Consider the following 15,849-nt stretch of genomic DNA (forward strand, 5'->3'; position numbering starts at 1 on the left):
TGACGCCATGGCACTCACTCTAGCCTGGGGAACAAAGCGAGACTCTGTCTCAAAAAAAAAAAAAAAAAAAAAAAAAGACTTACAAGGGCTGTCAGGCAGCTTTTTAAAAATTAACCTATAGCTATGACCTATAACCTCTAGTGGCAACGATGTGGAGCATCTTTTCATTTCTTACTTGCCATCCGTGTATCTTCTTTGGTGAGAGGCCTATTCTTGTTTTTGGCTTTTGTCTAATTAGACTGTTATTTTACTGTTAAGTTTTGAGAGTTCGTCCTTTGCCAGATGTGTGATTTGCAAATACTTTATCCCATCCTGGGACTTGTCTTTGCATCTTATTAACAGGGTCTTTTTTTTTTTAGAGACGGGATCTAGCTGTGTTGCCCAGGCTGGTCTTGAACTCCTAGCCTCAAGTGATCCTCCTGCCTTGGCCTCCCAAAGTGCTGGGAGTTGTCTAAGTTGTCAAATTTATGTATAACTTTAATATGTTTTAAATAAATCCATTCTTTTTCATAGATTTTGTGATTTGTAATTTGTGCTTACATTTTAAGTTTGTTATGATTTTTCACTCTCAATAAATATTCACCTTTGAACCTAGCTTTTTATGATGATAATTTTATATGTATCTTTTTCTTAGAAGGCCCCCCCCACCCTGTAAAACATGCAAGGTTCGGGCTGCACAGAAACCGGATCCATCCAGTCCCCCACAACAACTCATTTCTGATGTGTTTTTCCTTCAAATGAAACTTAAATGAGTGAGTGGGTTTTGGGTCCCACCTGTGGGCTGGGTCCCCACAAACACTGGTCAAGCACTTACTGCCTTGGGAAGCAAAATCCCATATGGAAGAAGAGGAATGGAAATACATCAGCTGCGTTTATTTCTGTCTGACGTGATGCCAGGCGATTGTGACCACCCTTCTTTATAAATTCCTGAATTTCCACAATACTCATGCTTATTTAAAAAAAAAAAACAACTAGAAAAGAAAGGCTTTTTGAGACAGGATCGGGGTGTTGGGGTTGGAGAGTTAGCAGGGGCCCCTCCAGGAGGGCCCGCCCTGCCCCCAACCTGGCATCGCAGACGTTCCCACACTCTCCCCACCCCCCCGCCCCGCGGGACAGCTGATGTATTTCAAACAGGAAGCTGCTTGCAGATAACACCGCGGCCGTCCAGTCCAGCCTGATTCGCTCGGCCGGCCGACAGCCCAGGCCCAGCTTCCCTCTGCGCTTGGACCGTGGCCGCGTCCCTAAATAGCAGGCATGAGGCTCCCGGGCGCAGTGTCCTCGAGGGCCAGCGGCAGTCAGGACTCGCCCTGCGCCTAGCGTGTGCTCGGGTGGGAGTCGCTGCCCGGAGCGCAGAACCCAGGCTGGGTGCTCGACTGCGCGCAGAAGGCGAGATTCCTAGCGGGGACCCAGGTAGGGACTGGGCTGGGTGGGGAGGTGGGAATTCGTTCTCAGTCCTGGCAGAAGATGATGGAGCTTTAATACACCAGGCACCAGAACCCCACAGTTTGATTAGTTCAGTAGTTCATGGGGAACCTCCGTGGAGGTTATGGGGACAGATTGGGTGGCTCAGAGTTACCGGGTGACCGGGTCACGCCCACTTGGGTTGCACGGAAGTCAAAGAGCCCGGAGGGAGCAGCAGTCCTAATTCCAAACCACAGTGCGACTCCCGGTCCGGTCCCAGAACCTAGAGCGGCGTCTCAGCTGAGGGGCCGGGTGGGCGACAGCCGTCACTCTGCGCGGTGGCCGGAAGCTCGGTCGGGCTCAGTGACGGGGACCAGGTGGGAGGCGGAGGGGCGCTCGCGGTGGCCACTTCCAAGGAGGGACGGTCCGAGTGCAGGTGGGGCATCTGGTGCGAGTGGGGTCGCCTCGGCTCCCGGGACTGGAAGAGAGCAGCGTTCCACAGGGCGGCCACCTCCCGCCGTGGCAGCCTAGCTGCAGGCACTGGCCGTCTCCTTAGAGCTCAAGTGGTGTGGCAGCTCCAAATGTAAACGGTGACGTTTTAAAGCCATCGCACGTGCGTGCCTGGGTTGTGAATGTGATGGGGAACTCCTGGCCTGGCGGTAGGTGGAGCAGCGCCCCTCACTTGCGCGGCTGTTCGATTTCGCCTGCAATGTTGGAGAGTCTCTGCGCCCAGCCGAGCGCAGACCAGTGAAGAAGTCTCTTCTTGCTCGTGGTCTCGGTGAGAGGCCGAGAAGAACGTGTGTGTCCTGGGTGGAAACCCTCGCTGCCCCGGGAGGCACCTTGTCACCTTGTCACCCTGAGAAGCAGAACGGCGGGGGACAGGGGTTGGTGGGGTGGGGACCAGTGTGCGGCAGAACAAGCCTCCCAAATGCCCCCAGGTGTCTGGGAGGTGCTGGCCCTGCTGTGGACGCCTAACGAGAACGACAACCTGCATGTTTGGCAACTGCAGTCACGTTTCTTTCCCCGTTGTCTGTTTCATTCTTATAATGCTTTTCTTCTAAGGATTCCACACTGGATCCCTTTCCCTGCTTGCAAGGCCAGCCTCCTTCACTGACGGGAGTGCCCCAACGTCCTGGCCCCGCTGGGAGATAAGGATGTTGTTTTTAAGGAGCCCCAGGGGGTAGCCGGGGCTTCTCTGTTTACAAAACGAAATTCCTCTTCTCAGAAGCAGTTGCAGAGCAGGCGCCTGGGGAGAGGCGCCTCCTCCCGCGCCCACTGCCCCTTTCTGCCGGCTGGACCCACCGAGCCTGCGAGCGCGGAGGGCAGGGCGAGCCGCACCTGCGTCCACAGGTCCACGGCCGGGGCGGGGCCTGTCGATGAAGGTAGGCAGGAAATTCTCGGATGGGCAGGTGGGTCAGCGAGCGGGTGAGGGCCTGCCAAGTCCCAGCATTGGTTTATTCCGGTTTCTCCTCTTGCTGCCTGCCTTCCCGGGCGGGGGCAGCTGATCCCTTCTGAAGCCACTGTCAGGACGTCTGCAGAGCGAGAGCAACACGAGTCCTGCAGGACGCCTGGGCATCTCCGGACGGAGTCAGTCACTTCTGACTGGAGAGGAAGGCCCTGCCTCAGCTCTTGACACCTGAGACATTTTTACAAGATCTGAGCCCAGTTTGCCTCCAGCAAATACCAAGAAGCACGTGTCAGCCTCGGCACAGGCGGGAGGGGTCAGGGTTTCTTCGTGCTTCGGCGGCTGCACGCCAGGAAGAACCGAAAACCCGCAGCAGCTGGGCGTGCGGTGGGGGAGAGCCGTGGAATAGCGGGTCCGGCCGCAGCCTGCGGGGGGCCCTTCTCACCACATCGTCGGGAAGCCGGGGCCACGACAGCAGAGTGACAACAGGACTGCAGGCCCCACGGGACAGCGCAGGCCCGGAGACTGAAGCGTGGCCCTGGGAAACCGCATGGACATAGGTACGATGAGGACTCCAGACACGTGGGAAATCCACGCCAGGAGGCGGACAGCGTAGAGTTCTCTGTGCGGCGCATCTGTGAGCTCTCGTTCGTTCACTCATTCATTCATTCACTCATTCATTTGTTCACCCATTCATTTGTTCACTCAGCGCCTGCCCAACTCCAGGCCCTGAGTGCCTGCGGTGGGGGGTCTTTACCCGTCACGAAAGTGTCGCACGTGGACCCAGGCCTGAAGGGCACACAGGTGAGAGGAGTGAAGTCAGGCCTGGGTTGCGGGCAAATTCGCGCCCTCTTTGGCATTTCCTTGTTCTGGCGGAGCTCCTGCGAGCTCGGCCGCCGTGTGGCCAGGGGCAGCCCCGGCGTGGAGAGCGCTGGCGGCAGGGCATGTCCCTGCCGGGCGTTTGGGGCTGACTGCCCACCGTGCCGTGCCCCGTGTGCTTGTGGTCTTCGACACGAGGAATCACAGCAGTTCACGAGGTTGTTCTGGGGATTTAGATGCGTGGGGTGCAGTATGCGTCAAACCTTTTCTCTCCACCCCACACAAAGCCTAGTCCCATCAAGACTCAAGGAGGAAGGCGGGTCTCCCTTCTGTGCGTGGGGAGCCCCCCGCTGGGCAGGACGAAGAAAGGAACCCACGGTGACAGGAAGCCCCGGCCTCAGCCCATCCCTCCGCCTACCAGCTGGTGCAATCGCTCCGTCTTTCTCGTCTGGCCGTGGGAGTGCCGTGCTCGTCTCTGGAGTGTCGTGCGGGTTATTTTCTGCAGCTCGGCAGATGGCAGCATGCATGTGCTGGCAGGGTCAGTTCTGCGGAAGGAAGCCAGGCCCCCACTCGGTGCCTGGTGACGCCGGCTGCAGGACGGCTCAGAAGGGGGACAGTTTCCCCGTGGAGCAGCTGGCTGCAGCGAGCTGCCGTGCGGGGACCGCTGTCCTCGTGGAGGGCCCGGGATTCCGGCCTCGTCTGGAGCCCACATGTGGTCGCTGGGTATGGGTAGCTGCCACGTGCCAGGCCGTGCATGACGGGCTTCCCGGGCATTTCCAACGCTCTTCCCCAGGACACACTTACGGGGTTCTTCTCTCCACCTGCGATGAGGAGACAGGATCGCGCAGGGCACGCGGTTTGGCCAAAGGCACGACCAGACTCGTAGCTGTCCCTTAACATGTGCCACTGGGATGTCAAAGTCCCACGTGGTGGGTCTCCACGTGCAGAGGACGGCTGAGGAGGCGAGGACGCCCTGGCTGCTCCCGCGGTCACACGGCCAGCCGTGTCCTTCCACCCTCCCGGCACCGCCGGCGACTGGCGTGCGTGCCCTGCGTTAACGTGATCGGATCACGGCTGAGCTACGACTGCACGGCAGCGTGGGTGAATCGGAGCCCCAGGTTAAGTAGGAAGACAGACGCAGAGGACTGCGCACAACGTGACTTTTTTTTTTTTTTTTGAGACAGAGTCTCACTCTGTTGCCCAGGCTAGAGTGAGTGCCGTGGCGTCAGCCTAGCTCACAGCAACCTCACACTCCTGGGCTCAAGCGATCCTCCTGCCTCAGCCTCCCGAGTAGCTGGGACTACAGGCATGCACCACCTTCCCCGGCTAATTTTTTGTATATATATATTTTAGTTGGTCGATTAATTTCTTTCTATTTTTAGTAGAGACGGGGTCTCGCTCTTGCTTAGGCTGGTTTCTAACTCCCGACCTCGAGCAATCCGCCCGCCTCGGCCTCCCAGAGTGCTAGGATTACAGGCGTGAGCCACCGTGCCCGGCCTTAACAACGTGACGTTTTATACAGCTAAAAAACAAGCAAAACAGGACGCATATGGTTCAAGGATATGTGTGTGTGTGGGAATGCCGTTTGGAACGCCGCCGGGGCACAGCCAGCTCCCGGTTCAGGTTCAGCGTGGCGGCCCTCTCTGGGGTACCAGACAGGAGCGAGACAGGCCCCCTCACCCCTGCTCGGTGGGACGAGCCCACCTTCCTCCCCCGTTCTCTCCCACTGCTGGTGTAGACCCTCTGCCGTCTCTTTCAGTCCGAGTGTGTTTCTCTTATGAAAAGCAGAAACGCAGTAGGGCCCCCTCTTTGTTCCCCCCATTTAATCTTTTCCTGCCCTCACCCCTAAGCCCTCTGATTCCTCACGGCTTTTGACACCAAGGGCTGAAAGGGGCTGAAAGGGGCTGAAAGGGGGAGTGCGCATCTCCTTAATTAACCCGGCCCCTGTGAACCCCCCACTACCCGCCACCCCACTCCCTCCCTCGGGAGGGCCTGGGCGGAGCGGGAGCCGGACTTGAACTGGGCCCTGGGAGAGCAGGCGCCGAGACTCGCAGGCTCAGCAAGGGGCAGGCATCATCCGTTGGCTTTCTGTCCCTGTCTTTGAGCTTCCAAGTCTCTTTCTTCGGAGCCTGGACACGAGGGAGGGATGGGAGGCGGCTCCACCTCCCGCCCGCCAGGCTGTGACAAAGTGAAGTGCTGCGGGGGAGCTCTGCAGGCCCCGTGGGTGCTGGAGCTCTTGCTCTGGCCTCTCCCTCCCTCCCTCGCCTCCGCGTCCCTCCCTTAACCTTCTCCTTAGCGTTCCGTGGACGCTGCACATTTAGTGTCCACGCTGTGACATGGGCAAACCACCTCCCCGCAATCTTTTCTCCTATCACCATAGCGGGGATTTTTTTCAGGGTTGGGAGGAGGATTTCGACGACTTCCCTTCACACTGCAGGGACGGGTCCTGCCGATCCCAAGATGTAGCTGCCTTGGCAACGGCATCCATGGCCAGTGGCAGCAGGTGTCCTTGGGCGTCTTGACCTTCCACATGTTTCTGGGAGGATTCCTCGAGCAGCAGGGAGCTCGGCTCCTAACGGAGGGCCGGCGCCAGTCAGAGACGGGGGGGGGTCTCTGCAGACTCGGGGGCCACAGGGTCTGAAGACGGGGTGGTACCTTGGCCTGAGGGGCCTGTCCCACCATCCTCCCCTGGCTTTTGTGCGAGGAAGTGAACGCATGAGGGCTCCTCGGGCTGTTGAAGTGAGAATCCCGCTGCTCCGGGCGGTCTTTCTCCTGCAGCTAAGGCGACCCTCACTTTGGGCTGGCAGGGCTGGCCTGGGACGGTCGGGAGAGAACGCGGGCGCTGCGGCCCCCCGGCCTTGCAAATCGAACCAGTGCTCTGTCCCCCGGCCAGGCGCCTGCTTAGGAGGCTGACAGCGTCTCAGACAGCCAACCCCACTCTCAGTCCACCGTCCTGCCTCCCCACCTCGCTTCCTCTGTCGCCGGCTGCTCTGCCCGCCGGGGTGCTCAGGACAACAGCTGTGACCTCTGCCGGCGCCTCTTGCTTCCCACCCAGCCCATCAGAGGAGCCCGTCAGCTCTGCTCCCCGGGCTGTCCCAGACCTAGCCTCGTTCCCCACCTTCACCTGCTGGCCACTCACCCCTGCGCGGTCTCCTGGCGTCCATCCCCGTCCCCGAAGTCCAGTCTCAAAATAGCCAGGTGCCCTTTCATGAAGCCATCCCCCCAACCCAGACCCCTGTCATTCAGAGCAACCCAGAGCTGTCACCAGGGGGCCGGCCAGGGACAGCACTGCCCTCTGCTGCCCCAGGGCTCTGCTTCCTCCTGCCCGGGCAGCTCCTCTCCTGGCCCAAGCCTGTGGCCTCAGGGTTTTCACACCCATGGGTCTCCCCTGCACACGCGACCCCCAGTGGCGGGTATCCCCTGCCTCCTTGCCCACCTAGCTCTTCCCCAGGGCTCCCATCCCCCTGTCTGTCTGTCTGTCTGTCTCCTCCAACTGCCTCTACTGACAGTGCCCAGAATTGTGCCTGGCGGGTCGGCACCTGCAGACGCTACGTGCGTGAGTGAGGAGCGCAGCACGCTGGGTGCAGCGGGAAGAGAAGTGAGGCCCCGGATGAGGCCTAGGTGCTTCTGGGTGGCGATCCACCCGCCTCAGCCTCCCAGAGTGCTAGGATTACAGGCGTGAGCCACTGCGCCCGGCCGGTTTCCGGAGTTTTAATGCCCCTGCTGAAGAGACAAAGGGGGCAGCAAATACTGGCCCTCCTGCGACAGTCACAAGCCAGGAGCCGGGTCCCCTGGGCTCTCGCCCTCCCGCTCCGCCGGGGAACCCTTAAACTTGGGCGCCACTGGCCACTGGGCCTTTCCCTGGCACGCTACCCCACCCCCCCAGCTGGGCCCTGCAGGAGGCACTGAGCCTGTGTCCCCCGGCTGCCCCTGCACAGTCCCCTCCACTCTGTTGGGATGGGCCGCTCTGAAGGTCAGACAGGGCCATGGGGGGCGCACGGCAGCCTCTACCGGTGCCCACTGCCCCGCCCGTGCCTGGCAGGGGCTGCCGGCATGCTGCCCAGAGGAGGCCCCAGACCCCCGCCCAGGCCCCAGGAGGGGGACCCCGTGTGCAGGGCCAGTTCACCATCACGGGCTCCTGCCTGGATTCCTGCCACTGTGCATGCCTTCCTTCCAGCAGGAGCCAGCGCCTGCCCGCGCAGGATGAAGGGGGACCTGGCGCTCGCGGGTGCTCTCCTGGGCCTGGCCTTCCTGTCGCTGCTGCCGCCCGGACGGCCCCAGCAGACTGCGGACGACGCCTGCTCCGTGCAGATCCTCGTCCCCGGCCTCAAAGGTAACCGGTGCTGCCCCTTGACCCCAGGCCCGGCCAGCAGCCTCTGGGCGGCTCAGCGGGAAAGCACTGAGACCGCTGCGGGCAACTGTGCTCACCCTGTCTGGCCTCGGCCTCCCCGTCTGTAAGATCGAGGCTTGGGCTGCGTGAAGTCTAAACCTCCATGAGCCGCGGACTTGTGTAACCCCAAAGGCAGCTGTCTGCACCCCGGCCCAGTGCACAGGGACCCGTCGGAGGCCCCGACATCTGCTCCGGGCACTGCCCACGCGGGCCCTCGGGATCCCAGCACGAGATGCTCTCGTGTGGCCCGTTTTACAGACAAGGGCTTTGAGGGTCAGAGAAGTGTAGCAGTTGGCCTGGGGACCCCCATGGGCTCCTGCACTGTGCTCGAGAGCTCTTGATATATATATATTTTGAGACAGAGTCTCACTTTGTTGCCCAGGCTAGACTGAGTGCCGTGGTGTCAGCCTCGTTCACAGCAAACTCAAACTCCTGGGCTCAGGCAATCCTCTTGCCTCAGCCTCCCAAGTAGCTGGGACTACAGGCAGGCACCACCATGCCCGGCTAATTTTTTTCCTATATATTTTTAGTTGGTCAATTAATTTCTTTCTATTTATAGTAGAGACGGGATCTCACTCTTGCTCAGGCTGGTCTCGAACTCCGGACCTAGAGCAATCCTCCCGCCTCAGCCTACCAGAGTGCTAGGATTACAGGTGTGAGCCACTGCGCCCGGCCAATATTCTTTATTTTATAAACTGAAAGAAATTTTTTTCCTTGCTGCTTTGTCTACAGTCGACTTCCAGACAGGTGTGTGTGCAGATCAGGTGGGCGAACACAGCGCATGGGCAGGTGCTGAGGCTGCCGTGGCCAAGGCCCCCGTGTGGAGCCTCCATCCAGGAAAACCACCTGTTTCCGCAAAGTGCAGGGAAGAGGTCCCCAGACACTGTGATTCCCAAGCAGGACCAGCTACATAATTTGTGGGACTCTTGTTTCAATATTAAGAATTTTGGCCTGGCACGGGGGCTCACGCCTGTAATCCTAGCACTCTGGGAGGCCGAGGTGGGAGGATTGCGCAAGGTCAAGAGTTTGAGACCAGCCTGAGCAAGAGTGAGATCCCGTCTCTACTATAAATAGAAAGAAATTAATTGGCCAACTAAAAATATATAGAAAAAATGAGCCGGGCATGGTGGCGCATGCCTGTAGTCCCAGCTACTCGGGAGGCTGAGGCAATAGGATTGCTTGAGACTGGGAGTTTGAGGTTGCTGTGAGCTAGGCTGACGCCACGGCACTCTAGCCTGGGCAACAAAGTGAGACTCTGTCTCAAAAATAAATTAATAAATAAAAGGATTCACTATACCTGATGTGTCAGGAATTGCAATCATCGATGGAACAAAAAATACAAATGCAATAACGTTTCTGCTTTTGTGGGGAGATAGGCACATGAACGGTCACCAGTCACTGGACGCACATTTATTGGGTGTTTACACAGGGTCAGGCCTGGAGCTGGGGTGGAGAAGCCATCTCCCATGTCCTCAGAGGGAGTCTCAGCGTCAGCCCAGCCCGTGGGGGGCAGCCTCTGGCCTGCAAGTCCCCCTGACCCCACACCCCTTGCTTGTCCTCAGGGTCCCGGGACTTCTGCTGGGTCCAAACGTGGCTGCAGAATCTTCCGCACCAATACTCCCGGCGGCCCGCGGACAGCTGCTGCCTGAGAGCACACGTATTTGCCATGTCAGGGCCTAATAATGACACATCACCTTTGCATTTACAGAGAACGACAACTCCTTTTGTTGGGGAAAAAATGGCCTTTCCTTAATGGTCTAAAAAACTGACTGTAGGTGGGAAAACATTTATATATATTAGCAAGCCTGCTGCTCAGAAGTCTGAAAGGTCAGAGGTTTTATCAAAGTAAGTAAAAATCGTTAACTGTCATCCCTTAAAACAAGGTTGATAAAGCTAGTAATGGCCGTGAATGCCCCCGTGGGAGGTTTGCACTTCTGCCCCCAGACCTGGCCCCTCCCTGCTGGCCGTCTCCTCTTCTGCAGGACGAGCCAGCTGGGCAGGTCCCCGGCTCGTCCCTTCCGGGCCCTGGGGAGCTGCGGGTCCCCCCGATGTCGCTTGTGACCATGCAGAAGCAGGTCGAAGGACCGTCCAGGAACGTCCATGATTCATCCTCCACGGGCTGCAGATCTGTCAAAGTATCTCATTGTCTGCGTGAAGCTAACTGACATGTGTCTACCTGGTAGGGTTGACAATGACCCCAGGTGCCATCTGGGCAACAGCATTTAGTTCATAGATTCATGCATGACTTGCAGGAAGGCAAAGCGAGTAGTAGACACTGGCCACACTCTCTTTATTCCTTTGAGAGCGGAGAAAGCAGCCTGGTTAAGGATGTGGGAGAACGGGGCAGACGGCTGGACTGTTAGCCTCCCCTGGCAGAGAGAGAACTTGGCAGTAGAAGTTGATGGGGCAGGTCAGCCCCAAACCAACACCTGATAGAGGGAAGGAGGAAGGGAAAACACCACGGTGCTCCCTGGGGGTGTGTCATAGAACAAACGCATGCAATTTTTGAGAGGAGAGGTTTACCGAAATCCTGTTTCGGAGTCATGGCCAGCAGGGCCGTGTGTCTTTATGACCCCTGGGACTGGTGTGTGACAGACACTCGAACCCCGCCAGCCGTGTGCAGCGCTGGGAGGCAGCCTTTGCTCCGAGGAGCCCACGCGTGCAGGTTGTTCCCCTGCAGGGAGGGAAGCCCAGGGCCGGGCGCAGCCCCGCCGTGCGAGGGTCCCCGTGGACTTCCGTGCTGCGCCCCAGAACCGGAGATCAAAGTAGCTTTCCGAAAAATAGTTTGACACATTTTAACAGCACACTCACAGGAACGGCACAGAAGAAGACAGAATTAAAGACATGTGCTTGCACGTTGCATGTAGGACGGCCCGGTTAGAAAAGCGCAGTGAGTGGATGGAGTCTGCCATGTGACGAACGTGCTGCCGTTCAGTTGTCGTCAATAAGAAATGTACTTGTTAAAAAAAAAAAAAATCCAAGTGCTGGCAATGTCCAGAAAAATTTAACAGGTTTCTTTATAATTTTTGTGAAGTCGAAGTGCTAAGATTTGCTCAAGGAAACGTCTCTGACTTGCATTAATGTTTTACATCCTGCATCTATATTAACAATTCACACATAGACGAAAACTGCCAAGGTCTGATTTCTGTCCTCTATTTTTCACTCGCAATCATATACTTAGGTAATTTTTGACCCCATGGAGGGAAAAATGTCGTCTTCAGAACTACCAAGAAGAAGAGAATTTTTTTTTTTTTGCATGAAATGTGTTCCATCACGGTGGGTCCTTAAGCATGTTCTCCACGCACGCATGTGCTGGCTGGCAGTGTCCCTGCGTGACTGTGAGGTGCTTGGCATGGGCAGCACACAGGTCGTCCCAAGGGCCAACCGGAGAGGCCCCGCCCCCTCCCCAAGCGGCTCCGGAAGCGCAGATCTGTCGGGGAGTCCTGCGCAGTCTTCCCGACGGGTGCCCGCAACGGAGCTTGGAATCCGTTCAGCCGGCCGGTGGTGACCTGGGACTCCACAGAGTGCGGCCGGGCCAGCCTGTGGCCACGGGGCCCTCCGCCCCCCCCCAGAGGGCGCTCCTTGCCAGCGGCTCTCGTGGCCAGGCTGGGCCTCTACTGGGGGGTGTGCGCAGCCTGCTCTCCCCGCTCACCCCTTCCCCTCTGGCTGGGGCCAACGCCAGCGTGGAGTTTTCCAGGGCATATTTCTTTTTTTTTTGAGACAGAGTCTCACTCTGTTGCCCAGGCTAGAGTGAGTGCCGTGGCGTCAGCCTCGCTCACAGCAACCTCAATCTCCTGGGCTCAGGCAGTCCTCCTGCCTCAGCCTCCCGAGTATCTGGGACTACAGGCATGCGCCACGACCTTGTCCAGCTAATTATCCTATTGTTTGTAGAGACGGGGTCTTGCTCTTGCCCAGGCAGCTCTCAAACTCCTGACCTCAAGTGATCCTCCCGCCTCAGCCTCCCAAAGTACTAGGGCTACAGGCATGAGCCGCCACCGCACCTGGACTTAAATGTCTGTTGAGAAGAGGAAGAGCGCAATCCAATTTGTGTTTTAGAGGTTTTATGGGTGTGCATTAGTCCGTCTGTGTGGCTAGTAAGCAACCCCGCAGGTGGGTGACTGACAAAGAAAGGAGGGCCCCTTGGCTCGTGGTGCCGTGGGCGGCACATGCTCCGCAGCAGCTCTGGCTTCTGGGGAGGGCTCCCGGGAGCCTCCAGTGGAGGCAGAAGGTGAAGGGCAGCAGGGGTGTCACCTGCCGGGAGGGGAGCCGCAGAGGGAGGAGACACCGGGCTGTTTTTCCCAGCCAGCTCTCATGGGAACTGAGAGAGCCCCCCCCCCACTGCGAGGACAAGGAGGCACCGGGCTGTCAGGTGGGGGCCACCCCATGACCCAGCACCCCCCAGGCCCCACCTCCAACACGGGATCAAGCTTCAATACTGGGGGAGACTGGGGGACAAACACCCAAACCACATAAGGGCATCAGGGCATGTGGGGGCTGCAGCCAGAGTGGTCTTGGGGCGTCTTGTGCGGGGGACGGGCTGGCAGCCACCCCAGAGGGACAGACACCCCCGCCAGGGGGACAGTGGGGCAAGGAGGGGGTCCCCGAGAGGACTGGGGTCCCAGGGCCGGAGACTGGGTGCCCTGGTGGCTGCGGAGGCCGGGGAGGTGGGGGCCCCCTCTGGCTGTCATTCTCCGCGTGTCAGGCGGGGTGCGGAGCTGCTAACCGGTGTGACTTCTTCCGCAGGGGACGCAGGAGAGAAGGGAGACAAAGGCGCCCCAGGACGGCCAGGGAGAGTCGGCCCCACGGGAGAAAAAGGTACCTGCTGCCCTGGCCGCCACCCAAGCCCTGCGGGGAGGCCACGGCGGTGCTTGGCTTCCCCACAACGGGCCAGGGTGAAGGGTGGCCGCTCCGGAGGGAGGTGCCACCTCTGGGTCTCGGGGAGCCAGGCGGCGAGGCTAGGGGGCAGGATGGGAGAGTGCTCTTCCCACAGTGCTCCCAGGGGCCGGCCTGTGGGGCCCCAGGGAACGAAGTGCCGGACACTGAGTGGCGTCCTCGGCCCCTCTAAGCCTCCTCTGCAAAATCGAAACGACAGCGTTCGGCATCCCTCGTGGGCACTGAGCGCGTTCAGGAGACTCATCTGTGGCGGCCTGGCAAAGGGCCGGGCGGCTAACGGGCCCGGGTCACCTTGAACTTATTTCCTCGTGAGTGACACGGTAGGGTTCTCAGGGGATTGTGCTGAGGCTTATAGGAACTAGGTCATACATATAAAGGAACTAGATTATACATGCAAAGGAGCCAGATCATACATGTAAAGGAACTAGATCATACATGCAAAGGACTATATTATACATGCAAAGGAGCCAGATAACACATGTAAAGGAACTAGATCATACATGCAAAAGAACTAGATTGTACATGCAAAGGAGTTAATTATACATGTAAAAGGAACTCTATTATACACATAAAGGAACTATATTATACATGCAAAGGAACTAGATCATACATGCAAAGGAGCTAATTATACATGTAAAAGGAACTATATTACACACATAAAGGAAGTAGATCATACAGGCAAAGGAACTAGGTCATATATGCAAAGTAGCTACACAGTAAATGTTCAATAAATGGTGGTTATTATCTTTAGAACATACTTTTTTTTTTTTTTTGAGACAGTGCCTTGCTGTGTTGCTCGGGCTGGAGTGCAGTGGTGTCATCATAGCTCACAGCAACCTGAAACTCCCGAGCTCAAGCGATCCTCCTGCCTCAGCCTCCAGAGTAGCTGGGACTACAGGCACATGACACCACACCCAGCTAATTTTTCCTATATTTAGTAGAGACGGGGTCTCACTCGCTCAGGCTGGTCTCGAACTCCTGAGCTCAAGCGATCCTCCCGCCTCCGCCTCCCAGAGTGCTGGGATTACGGGCGTGAGCCACTGCATCCAGCCAGGATGTACTTATTTTTACTGCTTTAAAATTTTTTATGAAGTCATTAAAATTGTAGAAATGCTGTCTCAATATTTACACATCATTCTATGAGAATGTGTAGTACAATGTATCTAGCCGATCCTCCAATCCCCCAACCAATCTTGTAACATTGGGGAGTTAAGTTGTTTCCAGTTAAAAAAGAAAATTATAACAACACAAATGAAGATAATTGAGTGTATATATTTAAGCCCATGCACTGTTTTCTTTTTTTTACCTTTTCGAGGTGTCATTTATGGACATTCCTTTTTGAAGTGTACATTGCCCTCAGTCTTGACAGCTGCATACACTTGTGAAACGCTCGTCGCAATCATGATCTGGAACATTCTGTCACCCTCCATCAACCCCAAGCACTGACTTTTACTTCCTTATTTCCCTTTAATCATCAAAGACTAATTAAAAAATGAAATAGTCTCATACTTCAAAGTTCGAAATGTACAAAAAGGCATTTACAGTGAAAAGTCTCCTTCCTGTCCCTTCCGACACCCCCACAACTGTTGTTAATGTTTAATTTATCTTTACAGAGACATTTTGTGAATGGGCAAGCACATTTTTACTCGATTCCTCCTCCCTTTTGTACAAATAATTACGTAATACGTGCATAGTTTTGCATTTTGCTCTTTTCACTTACTGTGTCTCGGAGATGACTCTGTATGAGGACAAGCAAGGTTTTCCTCATTCTTTGACATATGACTGGTCTTCCATAGCATCGATTTATCCTGATTTACCGGGGATTTACACTCTCCTGGGTGCTTGCTGCAGTGAATCACCTTGCATATACGTCATTTTTTATGTGGACGTAAATTTCTAGCTGTGTAACTGCTACATCAAAATGTGCATTTTGTGCTACATCAAAATGTGCATGCATTTAAAATTTTGGTAGATGTTGCCAATTTGCTCTCCTAGAGGGCTGAGTCGTGTCGTCTCTGAGAGGCAGTGCACGGAATGCCCGCTACTCACGCCCTCCCGACTCGGTCGCTGGTCTGGGTGTTAATAAAATGCTGCCTCAGTGCGGTCTTCTCTTGTTTCTCTCTTATTATGAATGAGCTCGGACCATTTTTTTCATGTGCCTAAAAGTAATTTATATTTCTTTTTTTGAGATGTATTTTTCTGTTTTTTTTTTAACCTTTTGCATTCTTTTTCTCCTTGATGTGTAAGATACTTTTGTACTTGTATTTTCTGTACATATCTCTGTACAGAACATATCTGTACAACATATCTGTACAAACATAAAGAATGTTTCTTTAGAATAAGTTGATAGAAGTGGAACTATTTTTTTTTGTTGTTTGAGTCAGAGTCTCGATTTGTTGCCCAGGCTAGAGTGAGTGCCCTGGCGTCAGCCTAGCTCACAGCAACCTCAAACTCCTGGGCTCAAGCGATCCTGCTGCCTCACCCTTCCAAGTAGCTAGGACTACAGGCATGCGCCACCACGCCTGGCTAAGTTTTTTTTTATATATTTTTAGTTGTCCAATTAATTTCTTTCTATTTTTAGTAGAGACGGGGTCTCGCTCTTGCTCAGGCTGGTTTCAAACTCCTGACCTTGAGCGATCCTCCTGCCTCGGTCTCCCAGAGTGCTAGGATTACAGGCGTGAGCCACCGCGCCCGGCTGGAACTATTAACTTTAAAGATTTCAATATAGTTCCCATGCTTTCTCGGATGCGTCTGCAGGACAGTTTCTCCACCGTTTTCACGTGAGTGCTCCGTCTGTGTCTGCTGAGAAAATACATGAGTGGGTGAGGTGGGGGTCGCTGGGCCCCAGCTCCTGGTGGCCCTGGAGAGACACCAGCGAGCCCTTCTGGGCCAGCATGGAGCCAGGCTTGCTGGCCAGGGTGAGCAGAGGGCTGGCCAGGTG

The 15,849-nt window shown here is 56.1% G+C and overlaps 1 protein-coding gene across 2 annotated transcripts in view; it reads left to right on the forward strand.

The window, feature by feature from the left end:
• Positions 1-1,150: 1,150 nt before the first annotated feature.
• Positions 1,151-15,849, forward strand: part of COLEC11 (collectin subfamily member 11) — a 32,187-nt gene continuing 17,488 nt past the window's right edge. Inside the window, exons 1-3 of one of the 2 annotated variants that reach the window (XM_020288683.2) lie at positions 1,151-1,410; positions 7,803-7,958; positions 12,759-12,830. In XM_020288683.2, coding sequence (XP_020144272.1) covers positions 7,829-7,958; positions 12,759-12,830 — 202 coding nt within the window. In that variant the 5' untranslated portion in view covers positions 1,151-1,410; positions 7,803-7,828. The remainder of the gene's footprint in view (positions 1,411-7,802; positions 7,959-12,758; positions 12,831-15,849) is intronic. The other variant, XM_076000526.1, reaches the window with a different exon arrangement.

The sequence above is a fragment of the Microcebus murinus genome, chromosome 3 (genome assembly GCF_040939455.1).
Source record: "Microcebus murinus isolate Inina chromosome 3, M.murinus_Inina_mat1.0, whole genome shotgun sequence".
Taxonomy (NCBI): domain Eukaryota; kingdom Metazoa; phylum Chordata; class Mammalia; order Primates; family Cheirogaleidae; genus Microcebus; species Microcebus murinus.